The sequence below is a fragment of the Neovison vison genome, chromosome 2 (genome assembly GCF_020171115.1).
Source record: "Neovison vison isolate M4711 chromosome 2, ASM_NN_V1, whole genome shotgun sequence".
Classification (NCBI taxonomy): Eukaryota; Metazoa; Chordata; class Mammalia; order Carnivora; family Mustelidae; genus Neogale; species Neogale vison.
Genome location: NC_058092.1, coordinates 31,784,885 through 31,811,568, shown reverse-complemented (window position 1 = coordinate 31,811,568; position 26,684 = coordinate 31,784,885). Strand labels below are relative to the sequence as shown.

At 52.8% G+C, this 26,684-nt stretch overlaps 1 protein-coding gene across 13 annotated transcripts in view; it reads left to right on the top strand.

The window, feature by feature from the left end:
- Positions 1 to 20,947, top strand: part of SCMH1 (Scm polycomb group protein homolog 1) — a 171,028-nt gene extending 150,081 nt beyond the window's left edge. For 12 of the 13 annotated variants that reach the window (XM_044237965.1, XM_044237964.1, XM_044237958.1 and 9 more), the window contains 5 exons: positions 346 to 546; positions 2,238 to 2,429; positions 11,546 to 11,740; positions 18,661 to 18,803; positions 19,755 to 20,947. In XM_044237965.1, coding sequence (XP_044093900.1) covers positions 346 to 546; positions 2,238 to 2,429; positions 11,546 to 11,740; positions 18,661 to 18,803; positions 19,755 to 19,880 — 857 coding nt within the window. In that variant the 3' untranslated portion in view covers positions 19,881 to 20,947. Of the gene's footprint in view, positions 1 to 345; positions 547 to 2,237; positions 2,430 to 11,545; positions 11,741 to 18,641; positions 18,804 to 19,754 lie in introns of all 13 variants that reach the window. The other variant, XM_044237962.1, reaches the window with a different exon arrangement.
- The last annotated feature ends 5,737 nt before the right edge of the window (positions 20,948 to 26,684 follow it).

Here is a 26,684-nt window from a genome sequence, read left to right as displayed (position 1 = left end):
TGTGAGGTGACTGAGTCCTGAAAATGAAAGGACGTACATCCGGGGAATTGTTTAGATGCCCTGTTCAGCACAAGGAAGACAAAGTACAAGTTCTGTGCCTTGGCTTTTGGTCTGGGCTGTCCTTCCAGCAGGCTGTGTTCCCAGAGCCTTTGGTCATGCAACTTGGGCTGGCTGCAGCTGGACACAGCCACCCTCTGCCCCCCTCCCCGCAGTGTTTCACCAGCCTGGCAGCTGGGAATCCTGCTAGGGACCAGAGCCCAGAGTGTGCGAGACAGAAGAGTGCACTGTTATGTCGTTTCTGTACTCCAGGCGCTCTCTAAGCAGCTTTGACTCTGTCTCCTGCAGTTTGTATTTACTTGAACAAGAATGGCAGCCCCGGCCCCCACTTAGATAAGAAGAAGGTCCAGCTGCTCCCCGACCATTTTGGGCCGGCCCGCGCCTCCGTGGTTCTGCAGCAGGCTGTCCAGGCTTGCATCGACTGTGCATACCACCAGAAAACCGTCTTCAGCTTCCTCAAACAGGGCCATGGTGGCGAAGTGATCTCAGGTAAGCCCCCTGGGGCTGGTGGAGATTCTCCAGGGGGAGATTTCTGGCAAGGCCTCCTCGTTCCTACTTCATGCCTGTAGGCTCTGGAGACATGGGAAGGGATTCCTTTCCTCCAAGAGTCCTCCTTTTCGACTCCCAGAACCCTTCTGAGCCTTATGCACACCTGTGCCAAGTAGAATACCTCCTGTCCTGTCTCCCGGCTCAGCCTCTGCATATAGGAAGTAGACGTGTTTTGCTGTAAAGGCATTCCAGAAGAATCCAGAGGGGCTGCACTGTGGCAACAGGAGCTTCTCCAGACTGCCACAGCCTCCCACCTGGCCTCGGGGGACCACGGGACTCTTGTCATGTTCTTGGACTCTTTAGCTGCCCTGTCCTATGCCAGCCCTGTTACAAGGAAGTTGAATCCCAGGGCAGAGTGGGAAACACCATTCCCTCTGTCTCTCCTGCTCTGACTGATTCAACTGCACTGTGTTTTTTGTTTCCACTGAGAATATCCACTTTTCCTGCTGTGCCCTGGTTCTGTTTCAATGTTCGCAAGTCCAGAACCCCACTCCTTACCCGCCAAACCTATGAAGACTTGACCTGCAGCCCTTCGGTCTCAACTGCACGACACTGCGTGGTCTCCCACCCCTCCCCGCTAACGAGGCGCAGCATCCGGCCTCAGGAGCCCCACTGACGTGGAAGACCCTAGGGAGTCCCTGCATTCTTATAGAAGACCCCATAAATAACTGTATTTTGTTAGCATACCTTCAGTGAGCCTGTATTATATGCCAGAGGCTGTTGCCAGGCCCTGGCCAGGGGAGGGGAAGGAGAGGTGACAGGTGAGAGGTGTTCTGATGTGTGAGAAATGTGTACAGGTGGTGTGGGAACCCAGGCAAGGGAGCAGTTGGCAGTGTGGAGGATGAGGGCAGGCATGGAAGGCATTGTTATAGAAGGCTGAGGACTGCTGGGACATCAAGCCTGCCTTTCCTTGTGAGGCCAAGGCTTCTGTGCGGTAGTCTGCAGGGACCCGGCCTCCTCTGCTGCCTCTGTGGAGTTGCTGTTGCCCACACCTTCTCTAGGGTTCTTCTTCTGCCCCAAAACTGGTTCCTGGGAATGGCCTATCTCCCCACTTCCTTGCTGCCCTCAGAGACAAATGTGAAGGCCTTCTGCTTTGTAAGGATTATACAGATACTTCTTGAATAGAAATAGATAAGGAGTAAAATAAAACCAAGTGTGGAATGGTTCCAAATGTTGCTGAAACTCTAGTGCCCTGCTACAGATCAGATCGTGCACCTAAACCATTGCTGGCAACAGCTGTATTCTGCTTGTCTGCCTAGCTTCTCTGTTCCTGGGCAGTTCTTATGGAAAGAAAACCCGAAATGAGCAGACTTCCTGGAGGAGGCCCTGCCAACTGATGGAGCAGATAGAGTTATGTTCACAGTTGTTTTCACAAGTTGAGTAAAATCACTTCAGAGCCCCGGTGCAACAGACCTGGCCTGGCCACTCCCATTACAGCAAGCCCTTTGGAATTGGAGGCAAAAATCAAACCCTTGAGGGAGGGAGGGGAGGAGAGGGAGGGACAACCTGGGCACTGATTGCTTTGTGTAATAAGGTAAGCCGGAGGCAAGTGGTGGGCTGGGCTCCTCCTGCCCTGCGCTGCCCTGCACTGCCAGGCTGACATGCTCAGCCCTGTTTCCTTAATTCCATAGCCGTGTTTGACCGTGAACAGCACACTCTCAACCTCCCAGCAGTGAACAGCATCACCTACGTCCTGCGCTTCCTGGAGAAACTCTGCCACAACCTTCGCAGTGACAATCTGTTTGGCAACCAGCCCTTTACACAGACCCACTTGCCACTCACCACCACCGAGTACGGCCACAGCCGCGACAGGTACCTACCAGGTAGGAGCTGGGATGGGGCCTGGGCTAGGAACGGGGCACAGGGCTGGTCGCCGCGCCAGCCAGGGCCCAGGGCCGGCCCCCACGCCTGCCAGCACGGGACTCCTCCATCTCTTCCCAACTCTGCTCTCTCCAGGGTTTTGTCTCCTCTCTCTATGGTTAACCTTCTGTTCTCTGGATTTTTATCCCTAGAGAACAGTGGTTCACAGTTCCCTTTCTGAGCCCCACGCGGCCTGTGGAGCCACGCTAAAGTCACAGCACCCCTCCCCGTGTGAAGCCGGCAGCCAAGGCCTGAGGGAGCTCCCCCTTGCCAACAGGAAGGTTTAGTCTCAGGCTACAGATTGAGAAATGTGCTCCCCAGTGATTGGCCGTCTGCTCTTTCCTTTGGCGTGTGGCCCTAGCTCCGCCAGCACTGCCTGTCTAGCAAGTCATTTCAAGTTCCTGCCATCACGACCTGAGCTGGAAAATAGCTCTCCCAGTTAGCAGAGCGGACCCACAGCGGGAAAGCGGCGGCCACGTGGCCGGGGCCAGATCAGTGACTAAGCACTTCCGAGAGGGTTACGGAGGGAAGGGAACCAAGCATCGCTCATCTGGAGCCCAGGACCCAGCACGACAGGGAGGGGAGCCGAGCTCAGCCCCGCACGTAGCGAGGTAGGTGTTTGTGGAGAGAGGGAGCAAAGGCCCTTAAGACGAGTTCCAGGGACCTTTCCTGGGCGAAGGAGCAGAGAGCTGGTGCACTCAGTGCTGGGGCCATGCTGCCCGTTGGTGAGGGAGCCGAAGTCTGAGGGGGCTCCCTCTGAGTCTTGTTCTCACACTGCATCCTCCAGTGTCTTTTTATCATTGTCTTAACTCATTCCTTCTAGAAGTGCGATTTCTCGAGAACGTTCCTGGGGAAGTAACTGCTCACCCAGCACCCCTGCGTGGCCACTATCTAGACCTCTGCACCCCCATGAGCACTGCTCTTATGACTTGGTGCAGGGCAAAAAGATAACCTGAATTTCAAATATTCCTTGAGAGGGCCACACCGGTCTGGTCCCACAGATGTGTCTGTGTCCCCCTCACTGCTCCATTTCCTGGGAGGCAACTTCTGTAACCTGCTCTCCTGCTTGCTCTCATATCAGAATCTGAGGACAGAAAAATATGTTCTTAGCGTGTTGCACTGGGGGTCAGGGCTAGGCTTGGCGGCAGTGGGGACAAAGGCAGGTGGCCTTCAGGAACTCTGAGCTGCACTCAGGCATAAAAGTGAGGCCTCCCTGAGCTTCTGGAAAAATGGATACACGAGAGGGGGTAGTGTACACTAAGGTTAGCTGCTAGTCTACAGACAAATTTCTCCAAGACCCAGGACCCCAGAACTCTTCAGTGGAGTGGCAGCGTTAAGAACGAAGAGAATCGTACTGGTAGCAGTGTGCCGAGACCGGCAGGGCTGTACCCACTGGGCCTTCAGTCACGGAGGGGGTTTGGAATTGAAGCCTGAGGTTTCCTGGGAATTCTGTTGCAGCTTGCATCTCTCTGATTCAGCTACCAGATAGGAGGAAGCAATCTTTAGCCACTCTGCCCTCTTACCTCACCAACTAAGAGACAAAGACCAGGTTATCACATTCCACCATTGGCTGCCCCTCTCCCTGCCCTCATTTTCAGACCAATTCAGCCAACTTTCTGGGTCTTCCTGTGCTCACTCTCTCTCTCAACTTCTGTGTCCCATCCTGGGTGCTAGCAACTTGGCTGCCCTCCCCCCAGTTTCTGTTTGCTTCCCTGAAGTGAGTGTTCTAATTGTGCCCAGACAGGCCAGAGCTTTGCCTGGATTTCTCACTCCTCTGTGCTCCTTAGCCTCTTTCCCACCTGCCTGCCTGGCTGCCTTCCTGACCCTTTGCTCCAGCTCTGATCATCTATCAATTCCTGTGCTTTCCTGATGACTTACCCCCACCTCTGCCAAAGAGCCTGATCTGCACAGGGCCCTCTTTTGCTTTGTCCCTTGGATCTGGGGTCTGTCACTCCCACCCTTCTGCCCGGCTGCATGGTTCTGCTAGTCCAGCATCCAAAGCTACCTGTTCTCTTATCTGGGTACTTACAGAGCCTCCCCATCCCCTGCCCTGAAGCTTGTCTCCACACTTCCCAGGCCCTAGGGTCATGCACTTCTGCTATAGCAGATAGTGACCAAAGGCAGAGCCCATTAGACCTTCTAACCCAAGGTGAGATTGGACTTTTCCCCTCCAGTGTTTTATTTTGAAAAACTTCAACCCTACAAAAAAGGGGTACAAATAATGGTAAGCAGCCCTGCACTCTTCATCTAGAGTTACCACTTCCCTTTTTGCAATGTTTACTATACCTGTTCTCTAAGTCTGCGTATTCTTATTTATTGAACCATTTGAGAGTTACCTACAGATGAGAGACTCGATCCTTAATAAACTTGCCTGTGTATCTCCTAGGAGCAGGGAACACAATAACGTTCTCGCACTCAAGAAATTTAACATCGGGGCACCTGGGTGGCTCAGCCGGTTAAGCCTCTGCCTTCGGCTCAGGTCATGATCCCAGGGTCCTGGGTTTGAGCCCCGCATTGGGCTCCCTGCTCAGTGGGGAGTCTCCTGCTCCCTCTCCCTCTGCTGCTCCCCCTGCTTGTGCGTTCACTGTCAATCTCTCTCTCTCAAATAAATGAATAAAATTTTTGAAAAAAGAAATTTCATAAAATTTACCAGTTGATATATATAGTCCTATCAGGTTTCCCCAGTTGTCCGAATAATGTCATTTTAGCTGTTTTTCCCCTAATCCAAGATCCAGTGAAGGACCATCCACTACACGCAGTTGTTCTCTTTACTTCCCTTTTATCTATAGCAATTTTCCAGACTCTGTTTTCTACCTTCCATGATGTGACATGGGCATTTGGAAAGTGCAGGCCAGCTGTCAGATACTCCATGCCAGCTGCTGTGCTGGCCTCTGGGGAGCCAGAGGCACAACCGACTCCATGCCCGCTCCGAAAGCGTGTCCGTGGGGAGAGGGGTACAGGGTGCCGTGCGTGTGCTGTGAGCTAGAAGGGACAATGAGCAGAGTGAAAGAAGAGGTCTGGCGGTGTTCCTGGGGGACACAGTGTCAGATTAGGGTCGCTTCTTCAGAGCTCCCCGCAGGGCCGTGTCCGCTGAGAGGCCCCTGAGGGTTGGGCGTGAGTGCGCTCCTTCTGGCCCTCAGAACTGACAGCGGGAGAGGGAGATGGCTCATTTAGCTGGTCCCAGGGACTCTTCTCTCGGCTGTAACTGAGACCACCCAGCACGCCCCTCCAGGTCTGCTGCCTGGGGCCTGCCCACATTCCTCTCTGCCGGAACCGGTCCATTCAGCCCATGGCAGTAAGTTCTGCAGCCCTGTGGTTCTGGTTGCCAGCCTGGTCTTGTGGGCTTATAAAGTGGTTCTCCCACCCAAATCCTAAAATTCACATGATTAAAGCCAAATAACAGTGAGATCTGTTAGGATGCCCCCTCATCCCCATGCCGGGTTTCCTGGTAGAACGGTCAGAGTTCTAAGATGACACAAATGTTCATAATTAATTGTACCTGTATTGAGTCCTTTATTCAGTCAGTCAGTTAACCCAGAATTGATTGGCTGCATGACACCAAGCTCTGGTTTATGCACAGAGGGTCCCATAGTAAACTAGGAGTCCAGGTCCTTCCATGCAGACTTTACAGCCTGGTGGAGAAGAGGAGCAAATAAGCAAACAGTTCATTTGTGGTGATACATACTTTCACAGGACGAGTTCAGAGTTCAAAAGTTCAAACCAGATGTCAGGGAAGACTTTCCAGAAGAAAGTCTTGGGCCTGAAGGAGCAGGATAACCAGGTGAAGATGCTCCAAGGCGATGGGGGGGGGGGGCGGTGTGATGAAGAATGCACCAGCTGACTGAATAGTCTGTGAGACTGGGAGGGACAAACGGGAGCACGCCCCGTGTCAGAGGAACTGGAGGCTCGTGGGAGTCGGGGCTTCAGTGCAAGCAGCAGCCCAGTGGGCAAAGCTAACTGACCGCATTAGTGGCTTTGTATCACTGAGCAGTGAGGACCCAGGGAAGGGCCACAGCCAGGCCTGTGCTTCCGAGAGGTGGCTCGGGGTCCCGTGCGGGAGAATGGATGGGTGTGGAGCGACCCAGTAGGCAGGGAGACCAGCTGGAGGTTTGTGTGGGACTCTGTGAGTCCTCTTAGATTTGGGGATAATCCTTTCCTTCAGTATCCACATCTCAATAACAAAATGAACTCCCACCCCACATAATTCAGACTAGTTTTCCTGCTCTGACTCTGTTCTTATTCCCCCTTTCCTGACCACTCTCCTAGCTGACCGTCTCTCCCTAAGCTGCTTTACCCCAAACATTTGATCTGGTTCCCGGCCTTCATTTCCCTAAGGAGAAATGAATACAAGGCTATTGACTGTGATAAACTTATACTGAAGTTTGGATGGGGGGAGGAATTGCCACAAAGAACAGCAAGCATTTTAACGTTTTTGTTTTATCTTAATATTTGTCAGTGGGGTGCCTGTGCACCTCAGTTGGTCAAACTGTTCACTTTGATTTCGGCTCAAGTCGTGATCCCGGGTCATGGGATCCAGCCCTGCTTCAGTCTCTACGCTCAGCGGGGAGTCTGCTTGAGATTCTTCCTCTCCCCCCTCCAACTTGTGCATGCTCTCTCGCTCTCCCAATCTCTCTCTTAAAAAAAAAAAAAAAAAAAAAAACCTTTGTGTTAATGCTTATAAACTGTTACAGGATATATCTTACCAGCCTCTTTCACCTTGGACCTCAGCCTGCTGCCATTTCTGGGACCCACTCTGGGTTCAGGGCATTTTCTCCTCTGTTCTCTATTCCTTTCATCCTATACCTCCTCCTTTCTGAGCTACCAGCAGATAACTCCAAATTACTTTATCCTGTATAATAATTGCATTCCCTTTGGTCTCAGCTTTCCCTAACCTTGTCTTTCATAATCAAAATTATGTAAATCTAACAGTGTAATTATATAAATGAAGGAACCAGACCTATACTTTCAGCAACTCAGATAACAAAGACAAAAGCTATTGGTGGAGAGATTTGTTCCATCTTACCTCTGTTCTCTTTTTTTCTGCCTTCCTATGGATTAATCCAGTTTTTTTATGATTTTGTTCTATTTCCTTGCTGGTTTACAAGCTATAACTCCTTTATTTTAGTGATTGCTTTAGTTTATATTATATATTTTTTACATATCACAACCTACCTTAAAGCCATAATCCTATCCCTTTACATATTTGTGTAAGAATCTTAACCAGTGTACTTTCACTGTCCACCTGCTGGCCTTTGTACTGTTGTCACTGTACATTTTACTGTTCCACATTTTGTAAAACCCATTCTACATTGTTATTTTACTTTAAATAGATAATTAACTTTTGAGTGGGGGAGGAGAGAGGTAGGGAGGGGGCAGGAGAAGAGGGAGAGAGAACCCCAGTGTAGGGCTCGATCTCACGACCCTAAGACCACAACTCAAACTGAAATCAAGAGTCAGTCACCTAACCAACTAAGTCACCCACGTGCCCCAATAGGTAATTAATTATCTTTTAAAGACTTTTTTTTTAACATACAAGAAAAAACATTCTCAATATAAAAGAAAAGATTTTTTTTTTAATTTACCCTTTCGTAGTTACCATTTCTGGTACTCTTCATGTTTTCAGTGTAGACCCAGAGTTTCAGATCCTCTTCCTGCCTGAAGGACTTCCCTTCACATTTCTCCTTTTTATGGCTCTACTGGACACAAAGTCTTTCAGCTTTTGTGTCTCTGAAAAAGTCTTTTTTTAACCTTTGCTTTTGAAAGATATTTTTGCTGAGTTTAGGATTGACTTTTTTGTTGTTCAGCACTTTCTTTAAAAGATGTCACCCCCATTGTTTTCTGGTGTGCATTGTCTCTGATGAGAAGTCTGCTGCCATTCTTCTCTTTGATTATGTGCGTGGGTCCCCCACCCCCACCCCACGGATTTTTTTAAGGTCTTCTGTTTATTATTGGTTTTTAGCAATTTGATTATTCTATGCTTTGGTGAGGTTTTCTTCATGCCTGTTGTGCTTGGAGTCCACTCAGCTTCTTGGACATGTGGGTTTGCAGTTTTTATCAAATTTGAAAAAATGTCTACTATTCTTTCTCCATGTATATTTTCTGTTACCTCTGTTTTGGAGACTCCAATTAAATATATATGAATTTTCTTGAAGTTTTCCCACAGTAATAATGTTTTTTTAAAAAAAAATTTAACCTTGGGGCGCCTGGGTGGCTCAGTGGGTTAAAGCCTCTGCCTTCGGCTCAGGTCATGATCCCAGTGTCCTGGGATCAAGCCCCGCATCAGGCTCTCTGCTCAGCATGGAGCCTGCTTCCTCCTCTCTCTGCCTGCCTCCCTGCCTACTTGTAATCTCTGTCTGTCAAGTAAATAAATAAAATCTTTAAAAAAAAAATTAGCCTTTTTTTTCCTGTTTTATTTTGATAAATTCTGTAGCTGTGTTTAAGTTAGCTAATTTTTTCTTCTGTATTGTCTGATCTACTCTTAATCTGTCTCAGTGTATTCATCTCAGACATTGTGTTTTCATGGATACTTCTGATAGTTAAAATGCCCTCCCTTTTGAGCCAAAATCTGTCTTCTTATAATTCCTGCCCTGTGTTTTACTCTCTGCTTTTCAAAAGACCCAGTCTACGGCCCAGTTCTCTTCCTTTCCCATGACTGCCCTTGGGGTATTTGTCTCCCCTGACTTTTCTGTGGACTGCACATTCCCAGGCTCTGTCTCCTTTGCATAATTTCTAGACTTCTCCCCACCAGTTTTGCCATCCTCCCTTGGGAACTCTTGTTTTTAAGGTAGCCTTGCAAGGTGATAGAGAAAAATCTGCTTCTCACTGAAAATCAGTGCGTAAGGAAAGGTCCTTACCTGTCTCCTTCTGCATACCCCTCCGTAGCATAGCAGCTAGTACATGAACATGTGTTCAGTGAAGGAATGAGCTCCCTCTCGTGCTGACTCTTCTCATATGTCTAGCACATCCACAGCAAATTTCATTTAAATTGATGTTTAATAAATGTGAAGTTAAGCATCTTGTTATAGATAGCCAGTCTGAATCCCAGAAAAAAGGCAGTGATCACTGACCAGCGGTCATGCCAGAAATAGAACTCAAGTCTTTCAGCCCTAAGTTCTGACCCCTGCCAAGTTTCTTTTGTTTTAGCAGCAGAACTCCTTGTTGCAAAGGTAAGATTATATGAAAACTCTGGGGCATAAAAGATAAAATCAGAGCTCTTGTGCTAGCAGCTGGGATGAGGCCCAGAGCATTACTCACTTGCCTTCCCTGCGGAGGCCCTCGGGGCACCATGGAGTACAGCATGAAGGCACTGCAGTCTCCTCCACTGCCCTCATCTCACTGAGGCAGCTGGGCCCTCGTCTCATCGGCCTTCAGGGCACTGGGACCTGCCAGAGCAGTGGGCATGATGCTCCATCTCTGTGGGAGAGATGTGATAACATTGCCAGTCCAGGCGCCACCTGTCCTGATTGCCAGGCCCCTCCACTCAGACTCTAGGTCTCAGCTGCCTTTCCTAGCATTGCTGAGAGCAAGACAGGCTGACTTGCATTAGCAGCCGGGGAGCCCCGGTACTATTGTGATTCTTCACATCAGTGACCTCAGGTGAGGCGAGTGGTACTATCCCCAGTGTTTGCCAGATAAAACGAGTTCTAGAAAGGTAAGGTCGCCTTGCCAGCACACACAGAAACTAGATCTCAGCTTTTCCTTGAGCTATTGCAGAGGACTTGGGTTTGTCCTCTAACTCTTGAGTGAAAAATCAAATGACAGCTCCCCACCTTGGTAAATCCGTCTTCTCATTTGATTTCTCAGTAGAACAGAGGGTGATTTTCCCCCTATTTTACAGATGAGGAAGCTGTTGCTGAGAAAACAGACAACTTGCCTGGGATCAAATACTAGTAAAAGGCAGGAGCCCAGGCCTAGAACACAGGCCTCCTGTCTGCTGACTTGAGTGCCTGTTCCTGTCTCAAATGTGGGACGCTGCTGCGGTCATCTTTCCTGGAAAACAGGAATCTGAAAGCTCATCTGCAAAAAGGGGTGGGCTGTGGTTCAGGTGCCCAGAATTCTCCCTTCAGAACCATTCCTGGGGAAGGGCTTCACTTCCCTTCAGGCCCACTCCCTGAGAGAAGGGCCAGTAGCTGGCCCTTGACTTGCTCGACTTGCCTTTATGCCCCTGGTTACCAGGCAAGTTCAGGTGAGTATTAGAAACTAGTCCTAAAATCCTAAGCCATCTTGCCACAGAGGTCTTAATGTGTGCCAGACAATGTCCTTGACCATAGTGATGGATCACTTGACCGCAGTGAGTCCCAAGCATGACCTAAACAGCCGGCCTCTAAGAAAAACCACAAAGCATACTGGTGTGGCCCAGGCCCCAAGAAACCCTCCACAGGCAGAGACTCTGTGATCAGGGCTGAAGAACTGACCCTTTGTGGGTAGAGCCCAACCATGAGAGGGAGCCTGCTTTAGGTTCTGGAGCACTGTATTAGGGGCTGCCTGGTGCTGGTCTCCATGGCCCCGCTCTCACCACCGTACGAGCCCGGCTTCCTTGGAGCATTTCTCTTGAATGAGGCAAATACCAAAGGAGGGAGAGAACATAGGAGCAGACCCTTCACTGACAGGCCTTTAGTCAGGCATTGAAGAGCATTTCTGAAATGTCCTGCTGGCTGAGAGGGTCACCTTCTATAGTGCCCTCATGCAAATCAGTTTATCTCTTCTCCAGTGCCCCTGTCCTCTGCGCTGGCATCTTGTATTTAGGGAGGTGGCCTTTTCCTAAAATAGTTCTATTTGGTTTAAGGTTCACCTTATCCAGAAAAAGCATAAGACATCCAGACCAGAAGAAACTCCAAAGACCATCTAGTCTGAAAGGAAGAGTCTCTAAGGAGACCTAAGCCCAGAGAGTGGCACTGGCCTTGACCAAGGCCACCTAGTGAGAGCCAGAACCATGACTAGTGTACAGGCCTCCTGAGACATAGCCGATGGCTCTGTCCAGCTGCCTCTCGCTCCATCCAGACAGGTACCTGGGAGGCCAGTGCCGTGGAAGTCGTTCCAGGCTAGTTCCTGCTCTAAATCTGGTTTTCCTGTTTTCCAGGTGAGAGCTTTGTCCTGGGGAAGAGTCTGACCCGGTCTTTGGAGCCACACTCAGACTCAATGGACTCTACGTTGAATCCCACCAACCTTGTCAGCAGCTCCCAAAACCTTCGAACCCATGGATACCGGCCTTTGGTTCCATCCTGCGGCCTCCCGCTGGGTACTGCCTCAGCTGTGCGCCGGCTCTGCTCCAGGGGTAAGCTTACCTGGGATCTCCCACCCTCCCACCCTCCTTCCCTCCTTCCCTCCTTCCCTCCTTCCTCAGTGAGCTCTGCTTGCCCCCTGCCTGGGAATGGGAGTTGGGCTGGGCTCTAGACTTACATTTGTGCCTGGCTAGGTACCCGGAAGGCAACTGAAACTCTGGGATTGGCTTGAGAATAATGGAAGCTGAGAGCCAAAGGCCTAGAGCCAAAGGGGCAGGGAAGGACACACCCATTCTTTATTAGCCATTGATTTAAACACCACCTGCCTTTGGCACGGGTAGTAAAAATGAATCAGTTCTTGTCCTCAAGGAGCTCAGTCTTACGGGAGAGAGAAACACTTTCACACATAACTGTAACCATCGGCTTGAGTACAGAGACATGCCTTGGGTGGTAGGAAAGGGTGGCAGGAAGGAACACCTAACACAAGCTGGGGCTCCAGGGGAAGCTTCCTTGAGAAAGTGACACCCTGCCTGCGATTTAAACGCTTGGCCGTGTGAGTGGTGTCCAGGGGTAGTCGGGGAGGGAGAGCTGTCCAGGAAGAGCACACAACAGGAACGAGAGGACACGTAAGAACTGGTACGGATGGTCTGCATGGAACTCCACGCGCTGTGCCATTGCTGAGCATAAAATGCCATGGTGGGACATCAAACAGAAAAGCCTGGAAAGGTCAGGGCTACTTCACAGAGGACCCTAATGCCATGGTAGAGTTCAGAGTGGATTATGCAGGCAATGTGAAGCTGCTGAAAGATTTGATTAGAGGTGAGACCTAAGCAGGTATGTGTTTTGAGTAGCTACCTGACGACTGCATTGAGGATGCATCCGAGGAAGGACAGCCCAGAGAGACCAGTTAGGGGGTGTAGAGTGGGCCGGACCAGAACAGATGAAGGCCTGGGTTGGGATGGTGGTAGAAGGTTTGTAGAAGAGTGAAGCAATTAAAAACTATTCACCAAGTAGATTTAATCAGATTTGAGGATTGTGAAAAAGAAGGGAGCAGGAATATCTCCTCAGGTTCTAGATGGGGTGGCGGGGAGATAGTAGTGCCATTTGCTGAGAGAGGGAACCAACCTTAGAAGAGAAAGAGGGCAAGGAGACCATGGCTATCTAGGTGATCTCCAGCAGGCACTGGCTCTGCAGGGCTGATTCTCGGGGAAGAGGGCTGAGCTGAAGATAAACACTGGGGAGTCATCAGCATATAGATGGTAGTTGAGGCTGTAGGGTGAATGACCAGGAGTGTATGTGTAGAAGGAAAAGAACGATTGACCAAAGATGGCGCAAAGTTCAGGAAGTGGGAATAGGAAGAGGATCCCAGAAGGAGACCAAGGTGTAGTCAAATGTGAGGAGAAACAGAATCTGATATTGTGGTGGCCAGGATGAGAGAGAGTATTTTGAGGAGAAAGCAGCACAACAGAGCTTTGGTGAGACGAGGACTGTCAGCTGTCCGTGGGATGTGGTGATGAGTGGGTGACTGACGACCCCGATGGGAGCAGCTTCAGTGGTGGCGTAAGGCGATGAGGACAGATTGCACGGTGGGGTGTGAGGCAGGGTTTGAGAAAAAGAAAACTAGTGACCTTCCAAAGGGTCAAGAGAAGGAGCACACTGGGCGTGTTTACCAGCAGACAAGTTGAGCCTTCCAAGGAGAAACGAAGCCTACCAGAGAGAGGAGAGAGTGAGGTATGGCTGTGGTGGGAAGGCTTAGGGATCAAGGGCATAGAGAGATGGGTCAGTCTGAAGCCGTGTTCTCTGAGACCGGAGGGAAGACTGATGGTGGCCATGAGTGAAAGGAGAGAGGGCCACGCAGGGAAGAGCTTAGGGGTGCTTGCAGAGTGGACTGGTCCAGAGAAGATGGGGGAGTGGAGTGAGAAGAAGGGAATGGTCTGCGGGAAACTCCGAAGCCCAGCTATGTTTGCAGACTAGTTTGCCATTTTGCAAGAGATGTGGTTTTCTTCTCTGGTTCTTGGAAACCTAGATGCGGGGTGAGAAAAGACTGAGTATTAAAGTTTTCTGTTGAGCTAGATGGGCAAGAGGGCCAGGGTGGGGGAGCATGGGACAGAGCGATGGAGCTGCGTGGACAGCTGTTTAGGTCATGGGCACTGGAGCTGGGCAGGCTGGGCTAGGAGCGCCGCTGGGGCAAGGCTGAAGGATGGGGGAGACTGCAAGTCAGTCTGATGTGCTAAACCTCTCTGTGCAGTGATGGGATTCGTGGACTGACGTTCAGGCCAGTGCCCAGATGGGAGGTTGGGGTCAGAAAAAGGGATGTTTAAATGTCTGAAGTGGATTTGTTCCAAATGATGACAGGAAACAGACAGCGGCCTTGGCAGGAGGTATTTGAAGGAGAGTGGAGGTGAAGGTCACTGGAGGCAAGGTGGCTGACTGGTGCGTGCCTCTCAGGGTGATGATGGGACCTAGCTGGAGCCAGGGGTAAAAGCCCAGAGATCTGTAGGCGCAGTGATCGGGAAGAGCAGATGGCTGGGGGCTCATCTGGCTCTGAAGAACATGAGCTTTCATAGGAGAATGGCCTAAAAGCAGCCTTGGAGAGACAGGAAGACAACCTCCCCCTGCCCCAGGCTATGGAAGGGTAAGAAGATTCCTTTGACAAGGCCTGCAATGGAGAGAGGTGGTCTCAGGAGACACAATTTTCAGAGACACTGAGCAGGAGGAGAGGGTGGGAAGAGGCCGGGATACCCCTCCCAGGCCTCACCCCAGCAAGGCGGCGTGGGGCGTGGGGAGCTCTGCAGTCCAGGCAGAGCTGTGAGTTGATTCCCTGCCTCGAGTCTTGAAGGAGCCCTCTCACCTCTCAGGCCCCCACCTTCCCCTTGTGTACTAGGGATGTGGTGACAGTGGCCTGGTGTTTTCACAGGAGCGTGACAAGGCTCAGTTGGAAGCAAGGATGTGGGATCATTTGGGAAGCCTCCCCCGTGTGAGGACATTACTGTCCTCTCTTGTTAGGTCTGCTTCTTGACCACTGCCTTGTGGGGCACTGGCCTCAGAGCCACTATTGCCCTCAGGGCACTTCTGCTGTCCCTCTGGAATACGGGAGTCTGTTGGCCAGGTCATGGTCTAGATCTCTTTTGATCCTGAAGAACCTCATAAGGCTACGAAAGATTCTTTCTGTTTGGTGCTGGAAGTGTTCTCTCAAAGCATTCAGCTATTGAGTCTGTCCGCTTCTCTTTCATTCATGGAGGATGAGTAGGCACCAGTTTGTGAGTCTGGCCTCCTGCCTTAGCCGTGCCGCTCCTGTCTTCGTCACCCTCAGACTGAGACCCTTGCCTTCCTTGAGGAGCAACCACCAGCTGCACTCATCCGGCATGAGGGAGAGTCCCGGTGCGGACTGTGCAGAAACCAGGATAGGAAAAGCCAGACTTGGGGCACTGACTTGTCATCTTCCTAGCTGTGTGGTCTTGGGAAAGTCACTTCACTTCTCTGGGCCTCAGTTCTCTCATCTCTAAAGTGAAGATGATGCTGCCTCCTCCAAGGACTATTTATTTTTATTTTTTTATAAACATATAATGTATTATTAGCTTCAAGGGCTATTTTAAGGGGCAAACAAACTGCCAGTGGGAGGGTTTCCTTATAATGTTCACATGCCACACCCCCTTCCCCACACTCACTGCTGCCACCTGGGATGGGCCACAGCCGTCTCTTGTTTGGACAGAGAGAGCAGCCGACTGGTCTCCCTTCTGCCCTTGCCCAGAGTCTGCGTCTATTTCAGCACAGAGTGTGCTTTCTTCCCTTGTAAGCCGGTCCAAGTCACTCCTCTGCCCGCTGCTCCACGACCCACCGCACAGGAAGTCAGTGGTTTTTCAGTGGTACATGAGGCCCTCTGGGACCCGCCAGCATGCCCCCCCACCCCCCCACCCCCTCTCAGATATTATCCCGTACCCCTCTCTCTTCTTTCGCTCCCTCTGGCCTGCTGGCCTCCTGGCCACTCTCCCGCCTCAGGGTCTTTGCTCAAGGGTCCCCATCTCAGAGATGTCTCTCCCAACCCACCACCTGCCCTCCTAGAAGATGTGCTCTAACAGAAGAAGGCTGACAAACTCATTAAATATTTGTGTATAAATATGTATAAATGTATATAGTCTTTTTTTATAATTTTATATTTTATTTTTAATATTTTTATATATTTTATATGTATTTATATATATACATTTATACATATTTATACATCTACATAGATCTGTATACATAGATCTAGATACATAATAGATACACAGATACAGATATATAAAACATCATGGTGCTTGAGTCATGTGTTTGAGTCATAGCTCCCCTGGGTGGAGGAAGTGTCTGAGATGGGCCGAGACACACCCAAGAGTGTATATTCTCTCTGCTTCCCACCATCCCTGCCGCTGCTTTCTCTGGTCAAGTCACGGTGGACGGTTAGGGCCTGGAGAAGTGGCTGGCTCACAGAGCCCTCTCCCACTTCCTGTCGCTACTGCCCCTAAAAAGCCATCAGAATTTCTGTGGCTGTAAGCACCCTGCTTGTTCCGGCATCTCCCCACCCCCCCATCTGTTGGTGCCAGCTCTGATCCTGAAACGTAATGTGCTGGAGTCACTTCTCCAGGGAGCAGGGCTGGGCCAAGGCAAGCGTGCTTCGACCTTTAGAGCTGGGACCCAGGGTGAAGGGAAATGGAGGAGAATTTTAGCCTTTGCAAGAGACAGTTGAAGAGTACACCCTGTTGCTTTTGTAGGCGTGGTTCCGCTCACGCTCAGCTGTGCACCTGGCATCTCCTGAGCGGGGAGCGTACAGACAGGAGCAAGGCAAGGTCCCTGCCTCAAGGCAGACGTAGTCTGGCCAGGGAGACAGCAAAGTGCACAAGTAGCTATGAGGTGTGTGACCCTCCACTTAGTGAGCAAACCTGTTGGAACACCTACCGTGGCAGACCAGGCATCCTTTGCATGTTGGGGACTGAAGGAGCAGCCTGCCCCCTCCCGCTACTCAATAGGACCTCACCCCGACACCGGACAGTTGGTGTCTCCACACACCCAGCAGTTGTGCCACAACCCCTGGGGGGCTGACAGCTTAACTCCATCCTGAACCCATCTGGAGACAGCATCATATCCCACCAGCCTGCCCCCTACCCCATGCCACTTCAGATGGGACAGTCTGTCACCTGGGCTTCTGACTGGCTGGCAGGCAGGAGTTCCCACCATCCCCTCCTCGGGTGCACTCAGGAAAATGGGTACTTACTAGGTTACCAGCTTTTTATGAAAGGATGCAAGTCAGGAACGGCCAGTGGAAGAGCTGCCCAGAGCAGGGTCTGTGGGAGGGGGCACGGGCTTCCACACCATGTCTGGGGTGCCACGCCCCCACACCTCTGAGTGCTCACCAGCAGGTGCTCTCCAAACCCCATCCTTCTGGTTTTTTGTTTTGTTTTTTTTTTAATGGAACCTTCATTACACAGGCACAATTGATGAAGTCATTGACGACTCTCCTTCCCAGGAAGATTGGCAACAAGCCCCCATCCTTAGGGGCTTTCCAGAAGTCACCTCCTGAATGTACTCAGGTGTGACTGAAAAGGGCTTGTTATAAATAACAAAAGACCCCTTTATTTCTCTCACCATTTAGGAAATTCCAAGAATTTGGGGAGCTCTGTGCCAGAAACAGGACAAAGACTACATATGTATGTTTCTTACTAAAAACCATGGTATCACAAGGAAATAGCATGACAGAAAATAGGAGAATACAGACAATAAACATAAATACATGAAATTATTTTAGATAGTGGTATGTGCTGGGTAAAGGGGGAGTAATTAGACTGAGAGTAGCTCTGTGGGGAATGGAGTCCTTTCACTCGGAGGTCAGGGAAAGCTCCTGAGGAATTGATATTTGAGATAAATATTGAGAAGGAATCAGATATGCAAAGCCCTGGGGAAAGAACAGAGGAGATTGAAGGTCAAAGAATAAGGCATAGCTTATTCACAAAGCAGAAAGAAAGCTAGTGTGTCTGGACCATGGCGAGAAGGGGATGGGGATGGGGGATTAAGATGCGGTCAAAGGGGGCGCCTGGGTGGCTCAGTGGATTAAGCCGCTGCCTTCCGCTCAGGTCATGATCTCAGGGTCCTGGGATCGAGTCCCGCATCGGGCTCTCTGCTCAGCGGGGAGCCTGCTTCCCTCTCTCTCTCTCTACCTGCCTCTCTGCCTACTTGTGATCTCTATCTGTCAAATAAATAAATAAAATCTTTAAAAAAAAAAAAAAAAGATGCGGTCAAAGGTAGAAAAGGCCGGATGATGGGAGAACCTTCTAGACCATGCATGGTAAGGAGTTCAGATTTCAGAGAGCCCAGATCGCACAGAGGAAATGGGAGGAACTGGATTTGAGCCAAGAATGAGATAAAAGCTCTAAAGCAAGCCCTGAATTAACACCGAGATTCCTGGCAACCCAGGCAAAACTGTTTTCTACCTCTGTGCATTATCAGGCTGTCCCAAGGTTAGCTACTCCCCAGGCCTTGGATGAGACACAGGGTATCATCCACCACTTCTTTTCTCCCTCGACTCCAAGGATTTGGCTCTAATCTTGCCCATCTCCCAAAGTCTCTCCAGAAATGGTCCCCAGGACCAAGGCAAAAGCAGCCTTACCCCCCAGGTCCCCACTGAACACATGACATCCCCTTACTCATTGTTACTGCTGACTCAGGTTCAGGCAGAACCACAGCCTTACTGTAAAATTCCTTCTAACCCTCTCCAGAATCAGATCTACTCCTAAAGAACAAAGATTTGCCTTCAGAACAGTCTCAGACCCACATCCCTCTGTGGAAGGAAGGACGCTTCCCTCCCTCAGCCACCGCCAGTTCTCTGCTCTGCCCCGGCAGTGCCGTCAGCCTCCCACTAGGGCCATGGGGACATGCCAACGAGAGTGGTAGGCATGACAAACCAGTCCCCACCCGTTATGGCAGGTTCCCTCCTGTCCTGCAGGCTCCGACCGCTACCTGGAAAGCCGGGATGCGTCTCGACTGACTGGCCGGGACCCCTCCTCATGGACAGTGGAGGACGTGATGCAGTTTGTGCGGGAAGCCGACCCTCAGCTTGGACCCCACGCTGACCTCTTTCGCAAACACGTAGGTGCCCCTGCCTGACCTCTCCTGTGTCCACTGGGAGTCTTGCTTCCACAGCTTGTAAACTCTTAGAGTCCCTTTAAACTGAGCACAGGAGACACCTTGAAAACAGACAGAATCTTGGGTCTCAAGAAGCCCTCGTTGGGCACCAAATTCAGCCCACTCCTGTAGTGTAGGCCTGACTTAGACACATGCCTGCTGGGTGCATGGCCAGTGGGCTCAGGCCCAGGGGAAGGACTCTCCTCTTTTCCTAGAAGCGCTTGTTCTCCCATTGGCCTGCCTTGGCCTGAGAATCAGGGGCCTCAGCCCAACTTAGAGTCTCCGGCCAGGAGGATCCCACTTTCCAGCCACGTCAGCCCCCATCTTGTCCTTGCTCTTCTGTGAACCTCCAGCATCTCTTTAAGTGACGGTTTGGCTGCGTGACCAGGCACTGCTTCCGACCCCCCTGCAGTGACCATACTCCTGATTTGGGGTGCAAACCCTTTTCCCTGCAGCCCCTACTACTTGGTACTGTTCTGCCCTTTGGGTGCTCAGGCTGCCTTTCAAGGATCATTTCAGTCTTTCATGCTGGTGGTTTGAGGGTGCTCTTGGGTCAAGCCTGAAGATCTCACAGCTGCTCTGAGCCTAGCTCACACAGACGGGCCCTGGCCACTCAGGAAGGAAGACAACTCACAGAGTAACAGTTGATGAGGGCGGGGGGGGGGGCTTACTGGAAGAGATGGAAGGGAGCCAGACTTCAGCGGTTGGAGGTTGGGGCTGCGGTGTTAGGCAGCAGGGACAGGAAAGCAGAGGAGCACTGGGAAGGAGCACCTGCTGGGCTCGGTAGTAGGTGTGGGGGTGGGAGGGGCGGGAGCCACAGAAGCTGTGGGAAGCGAGTCAGCTTTAGTGGTGCAGAACTTGCTGGCTGGACCAGCCAGGCCTCTGACGGCCCTCCCTGCCCCCCCCCCTCCCCAGGAGATCGACGGCAAGGCCCTGCTCCTGCTGCGCAGCGACATGATGATGAAGTACATGGGGCTGAAGCTGGGGCCCGCTCTCAAGCTCTCCTTCCACATTGACCGGCTGAAGCAGGGCAAGTTCTGAACTGGGAGATGCAGCCTGGACACCTGTGGGGTCCGCCAGAGGGGGTCAGCATTCTCCCTGGAACAGGGAGCCAAGCAGCCCCCAGCTAGCGCCTCCGTGGACTTCAGGGCCGCCTCAGGACTCCGGAGGCTGTGTGAGCCACCGCTGCTCCCCCTCCCTGCCATGATACGTCCTTCCATGAAGGACTGAGGAGGGGAGAGTGTGTGGCCGGGGGCTGGCGCTGCTCTTCCCCTCAGCCCGGCCTCGCCTCTGAGGTCCCTCTGTATTTATTTCTCAAGCCTGGTTGGCCTCTCACTGGGCGTTTAGACTGAACACCTTTCAGGTGATGGAGGAAGGGGCTGACCCCTGAGGCCTCAGAGGATAGGGCCCTGAACTGACACTTGGGCCCAGGCCCCCAGCCACCTGCTGGGCCCGGTGCGGCACCCCACTGCCCCCCAGCACCTGCCACCTCCTCACAAGAGCTCCAGACTCCAAACTCGTGGTGCAAACCTCTACCTTTTTTAAAAAAAGATCTTTTCTTATTGTTTAAATTTATTGTTTCTAGCACTAGTGCCAGCCCCCCAGTACATACTCCTCTCTCTCGTCAGACACTGGGTTCCGGGAGGAGACAGTCTGTGCCGCCCTGGTCCCAGAGACGTGTAGGCCCTTTACAAGGACATCACCCGAAGGCACTTTCTCTGTGGGGTGAACATATCCTTCAAGCCTTGACCATATCACTCAGCATAGGGAGGACAGGGTTCCTGTCACATATCCCCTCTTCTTCCGCTGGGCCTTTTGCTGCCCTGGGCCTCATCTGTGGGAATGGGAGTCCCCTGTCCCACACTGCCCCCTACCACAGCTCCTTGCCTGGGCCTGAACTGCTGCCGAAGAAGGTTAGGCCCCGTGATTCTCGGCCACGAAGGCTATAAGGTGGATGGGAGGAAAGGGTTTGCAGGCTGGAATCTGGTTGTACCCTTACCTGTCCAAATGCTTCCTTTATAAGCAAGTCAGCAGCACAGCTGCCCCCGCTGCCATCTGGACTTCTTTTATGTCAATTTGTTTATAAATAAAAACCAATTTAGATGCCAGTGTGGTTTGAATCAGTCAACAGAGCACTGAACCTCCAGTGGCAGATCACTCCCCCTTTCTTGGCCCTAGTTTCCTCATCCTTAAAGGAGGCATGTAGACAGGGTGATCCCCAGGGTTCTTCTGATTCCAGCAAACCCTAAAAAGCAGGCTGGCTGCCAGATGCCTACTGGGAAGGCGGTGTGGAGTCTGTTCTCTGCCCTCAGGGGGAAGCGCTCTGGTGCAGCGAGACAGGGAGCACGGAAGCTGCGTGAAGCCCGAGCCAGGAAGCAGATTTTGGGTCAGCAGCCTCAAGAGCCACTATGGCTGGGTTCATCCTCGTCGCCGTCGTCGTGGGGTGAAGAGAGCCACAGGCTTGCCCATCTTGCGCCTACCTGGAGCCAGACATGCCAGGCCAGGGCCCCCAGACTCGTCTCTGCTGGGGGAGGGGTGGGGACAGCAGCGGCGTGCAGGAAAATCTGTAATAACGGGCACTCTCATGTCACTGTGGGCCCCGTGAACTACTCCACAGGTATTAGAATCAGCTCATGAAATCTTCACGCAAACCCATTTGTTGGATGAGGACATGTAATGTCAGCTCACAGGAAGCACGAGAGCAGGCGTTTGAAGCCAAGTGCTCTGACACCAAGGCCAAGGTGGAAGTTCTAGTCAGACTATTTATGGTGAGGCTTTGGGTGGGTCACTTCCCTTCTTTGGGCCCATGTGGCTCGGAGGGTTTCAGATGAGGAGACTTCTGAGCGTCCCACCAGCTCTCCCCTGGCTGCTGCCACCATGGTGACTAAGGGATACCGTCCTTTGCACATGGCCCCTGAGAGGTTCTCTCCACAGCGCTCGTGATGCGGTCTGGGTCAGGGCTGCCCAACCAGAGCAGGGCTCGGTTCTCCACAGATTCCCGGACACTGGGCTGTGATGGGCTGTGCCGATCATTCACAGGACTCCCAAAGAGGGCCTTACAGAACCCTGACAGAAACCTCTGGATGTGATCCTTACCCAAGAGATAGCACTCGGGGCCGGCCAGACCCGCAGCAAGGCTGCACCTGGGGAGCCGGCCAGCATCCCCCTCAGCCACGCCCTCCTCACCAAGAGCATACAGAGTTCACCAGCTTGCTTGTGCGGAGTTGTTTATGCGCATTTTCTCAGGCCAGCCTCACCCTGCCCTTTGCAAGTGGGAGAACTAAAGCTGGGAGAGAGCTGAGGTACTTGGCCCCAGACTCCATAGCTAATCCGGGGTGCCTGCAACACCCCCAGGAGGCCTGCTCCCAGATCCTGCTGGCCGTTCAGACTTAAGACTTCCGCAGGCTACCCCGGGGGTGGCATTCACCTTGTCTGCTATGAGACAGAAACCCCTGCCCAGTGGACAGCATGAAACAGCCCCCCTCTTCGGTTGGGTAGTCGCAGAATCCACCGCCATCCATGGGACAGCTCGGGGAATCCACCGCCATCCATGGGACAGCAAGGGGATGGGACATATCAGGGAGCAGTGGGCTTCACCTTGGCTTCGCAGCATCATGTCCTGAGGGAGCAATAACTCCCTGGTTCATAGGCGTGATGACTCCATGGGCGTCGCTTCCGGGTCCCTACAAGGGCCACGCCCCATGGAGCCTGCGCACTAAGGAGGCCCAGAGCTGTGGCTTTTAAGCTGTGTTCCTAGTCCTGATGATTCACAGCTCAGGTTCATCCTCACCACAAGCAACATTGCCTTGAAACACTTGACATTGCACTTTCATCTGTTTTCCAAGGGAACAGAACTAGAAAGGTAACCAAATGTCAGATTCTGTAGGAGGGGAAAGGATTCGTTACCCCTTCACTCTTACTGCCCTGACTCCTGGGGTCAGAACTGAATGTCTTCTCGGGAGGGGGAGGGGGGAAAAAAACTTTTGAAATTATTTCCCACAGCCAAGCCTTCTCATAGTGACCCACAGTCATCCAGAGAAGCTGAAGGGGCCTCTGGCAGGCCCGAGAGCACCAGCTGTGGCACAGGGGAGACCATTCTGTGAACCCCCACAGTCCAGCCCCCCCCAAAATGGGAAGGCATCTGGGATTGGGGGACAGACACCCCCCGGCACCAGCTTCACATGCCCCACCCCCAGTACTGTGACAAGGAGAGGACCTTGACTCCAGCGCTGAGAAACATCGGGGAGCCCGCATGCTAGAGGAGATGACAGAAGAATCCCGGCTCTACTTAGGTGCCACCGGCGATCTCTGCAGGCTGTGGCTCTGATGGTCCAGGTGGACATGGTGTCTGTCCTCACACTGATGCCATCATCCCTCCTCAAGAAGAGCTGGAAGGTGGCCCCCGCCTCCTCCCCACAACCAAAACTAAAAACTTGGAGAACCTTCCTGCCTTGGCAAGCCCAGACACCCCTCTCCTCACCATCCCTCACCTTTTTGCAGCCTCCTTACCCTGACACCCCAGTCACCCCATTAATCAGGGAGGCTCCACAGCTGGAAACCTGCAGTCTAGGGACCATGACCACCAAAGGTTTCAACTCCATTTATGCCCCGCTTGCAACACGAAAGCCACTGAGGGTGCTTCCAGGAGCCCACAGCTGACAAGTCCCAGTGTAAAGACACTAGGCCCAAGACACCTGTGGGTGGCCAGGACTAGACCCTGGCAGAGGTCGGTGGGAATCAACAGGAAGATGCCCATAGGCCAGGGGTGGGCTCAAGACAGGCGGGAGTGCCATGGGGCCCAAATGGCAAAGGCAGCATCCGCACCACTTCTCCCCCAAGCTCCAGAGTTTGCCCTCCTGACCCCTCCCACACGAGGTCTGAGCTCAGTCCCCACCTCTGCCCCAGCACTCTGCTCCTCGGCTGGCCTCCCAGGGCAATTCTCACAGACATCCATCCTTGACGTGGTTTCAGGGATTGTGGCCACGTGAGGCCACAAAGTGAGGCCACAAAGTCCCACTCCTCCCTCCTCTTCGGATTTGCCTCAACATTCTTAACTTGGGGGCGCCTGGGTGGCTCAGTGGTTAAAGCCTCTGCTTTCAGCTCGGGTCATGATCCCAGGGTCCTGGGATCGGGCCCCACGTCGGGCTCTCTGCTCAGCGGGGAGCCTGCTTCCTCCTCTCTCTGCCTGCCTGCCTCTCTGCCTACTTCTACTTGTGATCTCTCTCTCTGTCAAATGAATAAATCTTTAAAAAAAAAAATTCTTAACTTGAAGTTCGAGAGTTGTTTCCCTCTGGTGCAAAGCAGAATTTGTCAGAAAGGTCACGGGCATCCAGTGAGGGGATAAAGGGACTGCTTACCCCATAACACTGAGCCTGTGTCTGCCCCTGCCCAGCGGCCTGTTAGAAAGCCCAATGCCCTAAATAACCCAGTTACACTGCAGTACGTTTCAGTATTTGAAATATTGTGTAAACGTATTTGGTGCCCCTCCAGTGACCGTTTCCACCCCTCCCCACGGAAGGAAGGGGAACTAACGTGCATTTCAACATGTGCTGGTTACAGGTCCCAGGGAAACATGCAATTCGGGGGTTTGAGGACACCCCCAATAGGAGTGGGAGGAGTGTGGGCGGTCAGATCAGCGTGGAAAGCCTGGTGCACAAGGCGGCCAGACAGCAAGGCCTCAAGAAGGGAGTCCTGTTCTCTGGGGGTGCTTACATGCCTGGTCTGTTGGGGCCCCTCTCCTGACCGGCCATTTCGGGGCAACTCAGCCCAATTGCACTCCACCTGTCTTCTTGGGCAGCTACAGCCCCCGCCTTGGGGTAGTCCTGAGAGCGGCCCATGATGGCCGGGGCTGGACAGGCCTGAAGAGGGGTGGGGGAAATGCATGGGGAGCTCGCAGCCCTCCTCCTCCTCACTGCCTCTCCCAGAGCTGCACACCCCAGTCCAGGCTCTCTCTGCCTCGTCCCTAAGGGCAACAAAACTCCCTTGGCCTCTGCAGGTTGGCTGCCCAGAGGAGGGGGCAGCTCCCACGGCCCAGCAGCTTCCCCAGCCTGAAGCATCTGCCTCTGCCCTCCCTCCTCCCTCCCCACCTCAGGACTTCCAGAAGGACCCGAGCCCCCTGCATCTCCCTAAGGAAAGCATTTCTCCTAGCCCCTTACCCCACCCAAGAAAGGATTTCTGTGTTAACAAAGGCTGTGTATCACCCATGTCCCGTCCCTGTTAAACAGCAGGCAACAGCCCTGTCCTTGAAAAGGGATGGCAGCTCTTGACTGAGCTCTGGCCAGCAACTTCCGTGGCGGGTACTCAGCCAGGCCTACTGCCCAGGGCACCCCCGAGTCCAGCCATGTGTGCTCAGATTCATCCTGGGAGTGTCCGGGCTGTCAGTGCTCAGCGGAGCCTGGGTTTGGTGACCGAAGGGGAAGGCGGGGATTTGTGGCACCAGAGGCCTTGTGTGGCCACGAGGGCCAGGAGAGACATTACAGAAGAAGGAAGTGTGTCCTTGGCCCCTTGACTCTGGAGCAGCCCAGAGGGAGCCACACAGCCAAGCTGTAGTGTGTGTCTCTACCTTGGGGTAGGAATAGGAATAGGATTGACTTCCCAGCCCTGGGCCTCAACCCAGCCAAGAAGGCATTGTTGACACCCGTGAGATCACAGAGGTGGTTGCACAGGCCCCGCCCACTTCTCCCGCAGCTTCGGTTCCCCTGCCCAGCCCCCAGGGGACACCCCCCACGCCCCCCTTCTAGGGAGCTGCTGGTCAAGGGTCAGGGGTCTATGGGAGCTGAGGGCTGGCATCTCCCACGCTCCCTCAGCAACCATCAGGATATGAGGGTCACAGGCCTCCCCTTTCCTCCTGTTCCTGCTTGTCCGGAAGGCCCCCACCCCGGCTGTGCTGGTCCCCAGGCCCTGACTATCTCAAGGAGCCAAACTGAAAAGATGCAGGCCGGTGGTCACTGCCCCACAGAGCGGAGGCCGGGTGTGTGGGGGTGAGTGGAGGGGCCGCTGGTTGCCAAGGGCACACAGTCAGGCATGAGGCCCCGGCGGAAGTGGGCGTACTAAAGGGCCCTGGCTTGGCACTTCCTCACTTCTGCTCTCTGGACTCTGTCTAGACCAGACCATGAGCCTCCTCAAATTAGCTGTAGACGTGCGAAGGACATTTTTCTGGGGGAGGGGCCGAAGCCTTCATCTGTCAGGGGGCCTCTGTTCTAAAACTCTCCGGCCCAGCCCTGCCTGGTTCAAAGCCTCCACTAGGCTCGCACCAGCTCGGACCGGGTGAGAAGCAGCAGCAGAGTGACCGCTGCCAGTCCTAAGAGCCCTAGGTGACACCTTCCTCACCAAAGACCCCTAAAAAAGGCTTCCCTGGGGCCTGGAGGCAGCAGTCATCTCTGATGGACAGGAAATCCAAAGTGTTTCCTCCCACCTGTGGACTGGTCAGGGGGGATGACAGGAGGCCTGAGGCCCAGAAAGGGAAGTGGCAGGGCCCTCAGACCTGAGTCCTGGGCCCCTCTTCCCCTCTTGAGACACATTCCCCTCGGTCTTCTCTTCTGTGGAATGGAGGGGCAGGCCCCCACCTCAGCACTGACTCCCCTCTTCCCTGCCCTAGGCCTTGGGTTGGTGGCAGGTGCCTTCGGCTAGCCCTCTACTCTCCCTCCCTCTCTCTGGCCCTGCCCAGACCCTGCCCATCTGTGAACCTCCCAGGAGCCTCAGCACCCCCTGAGCCCCCTGGGAGGCCCCGGGAGGAACAGGCGGCCGTGAGAACTCCCAGAAGCCCTTCTGAGGGAGACCTCTGCAGAGACCCCGAGGAAGAGATCCCGGCAAACCCAGGTGCAGGAGCCCCTCATGGAGCCTCCC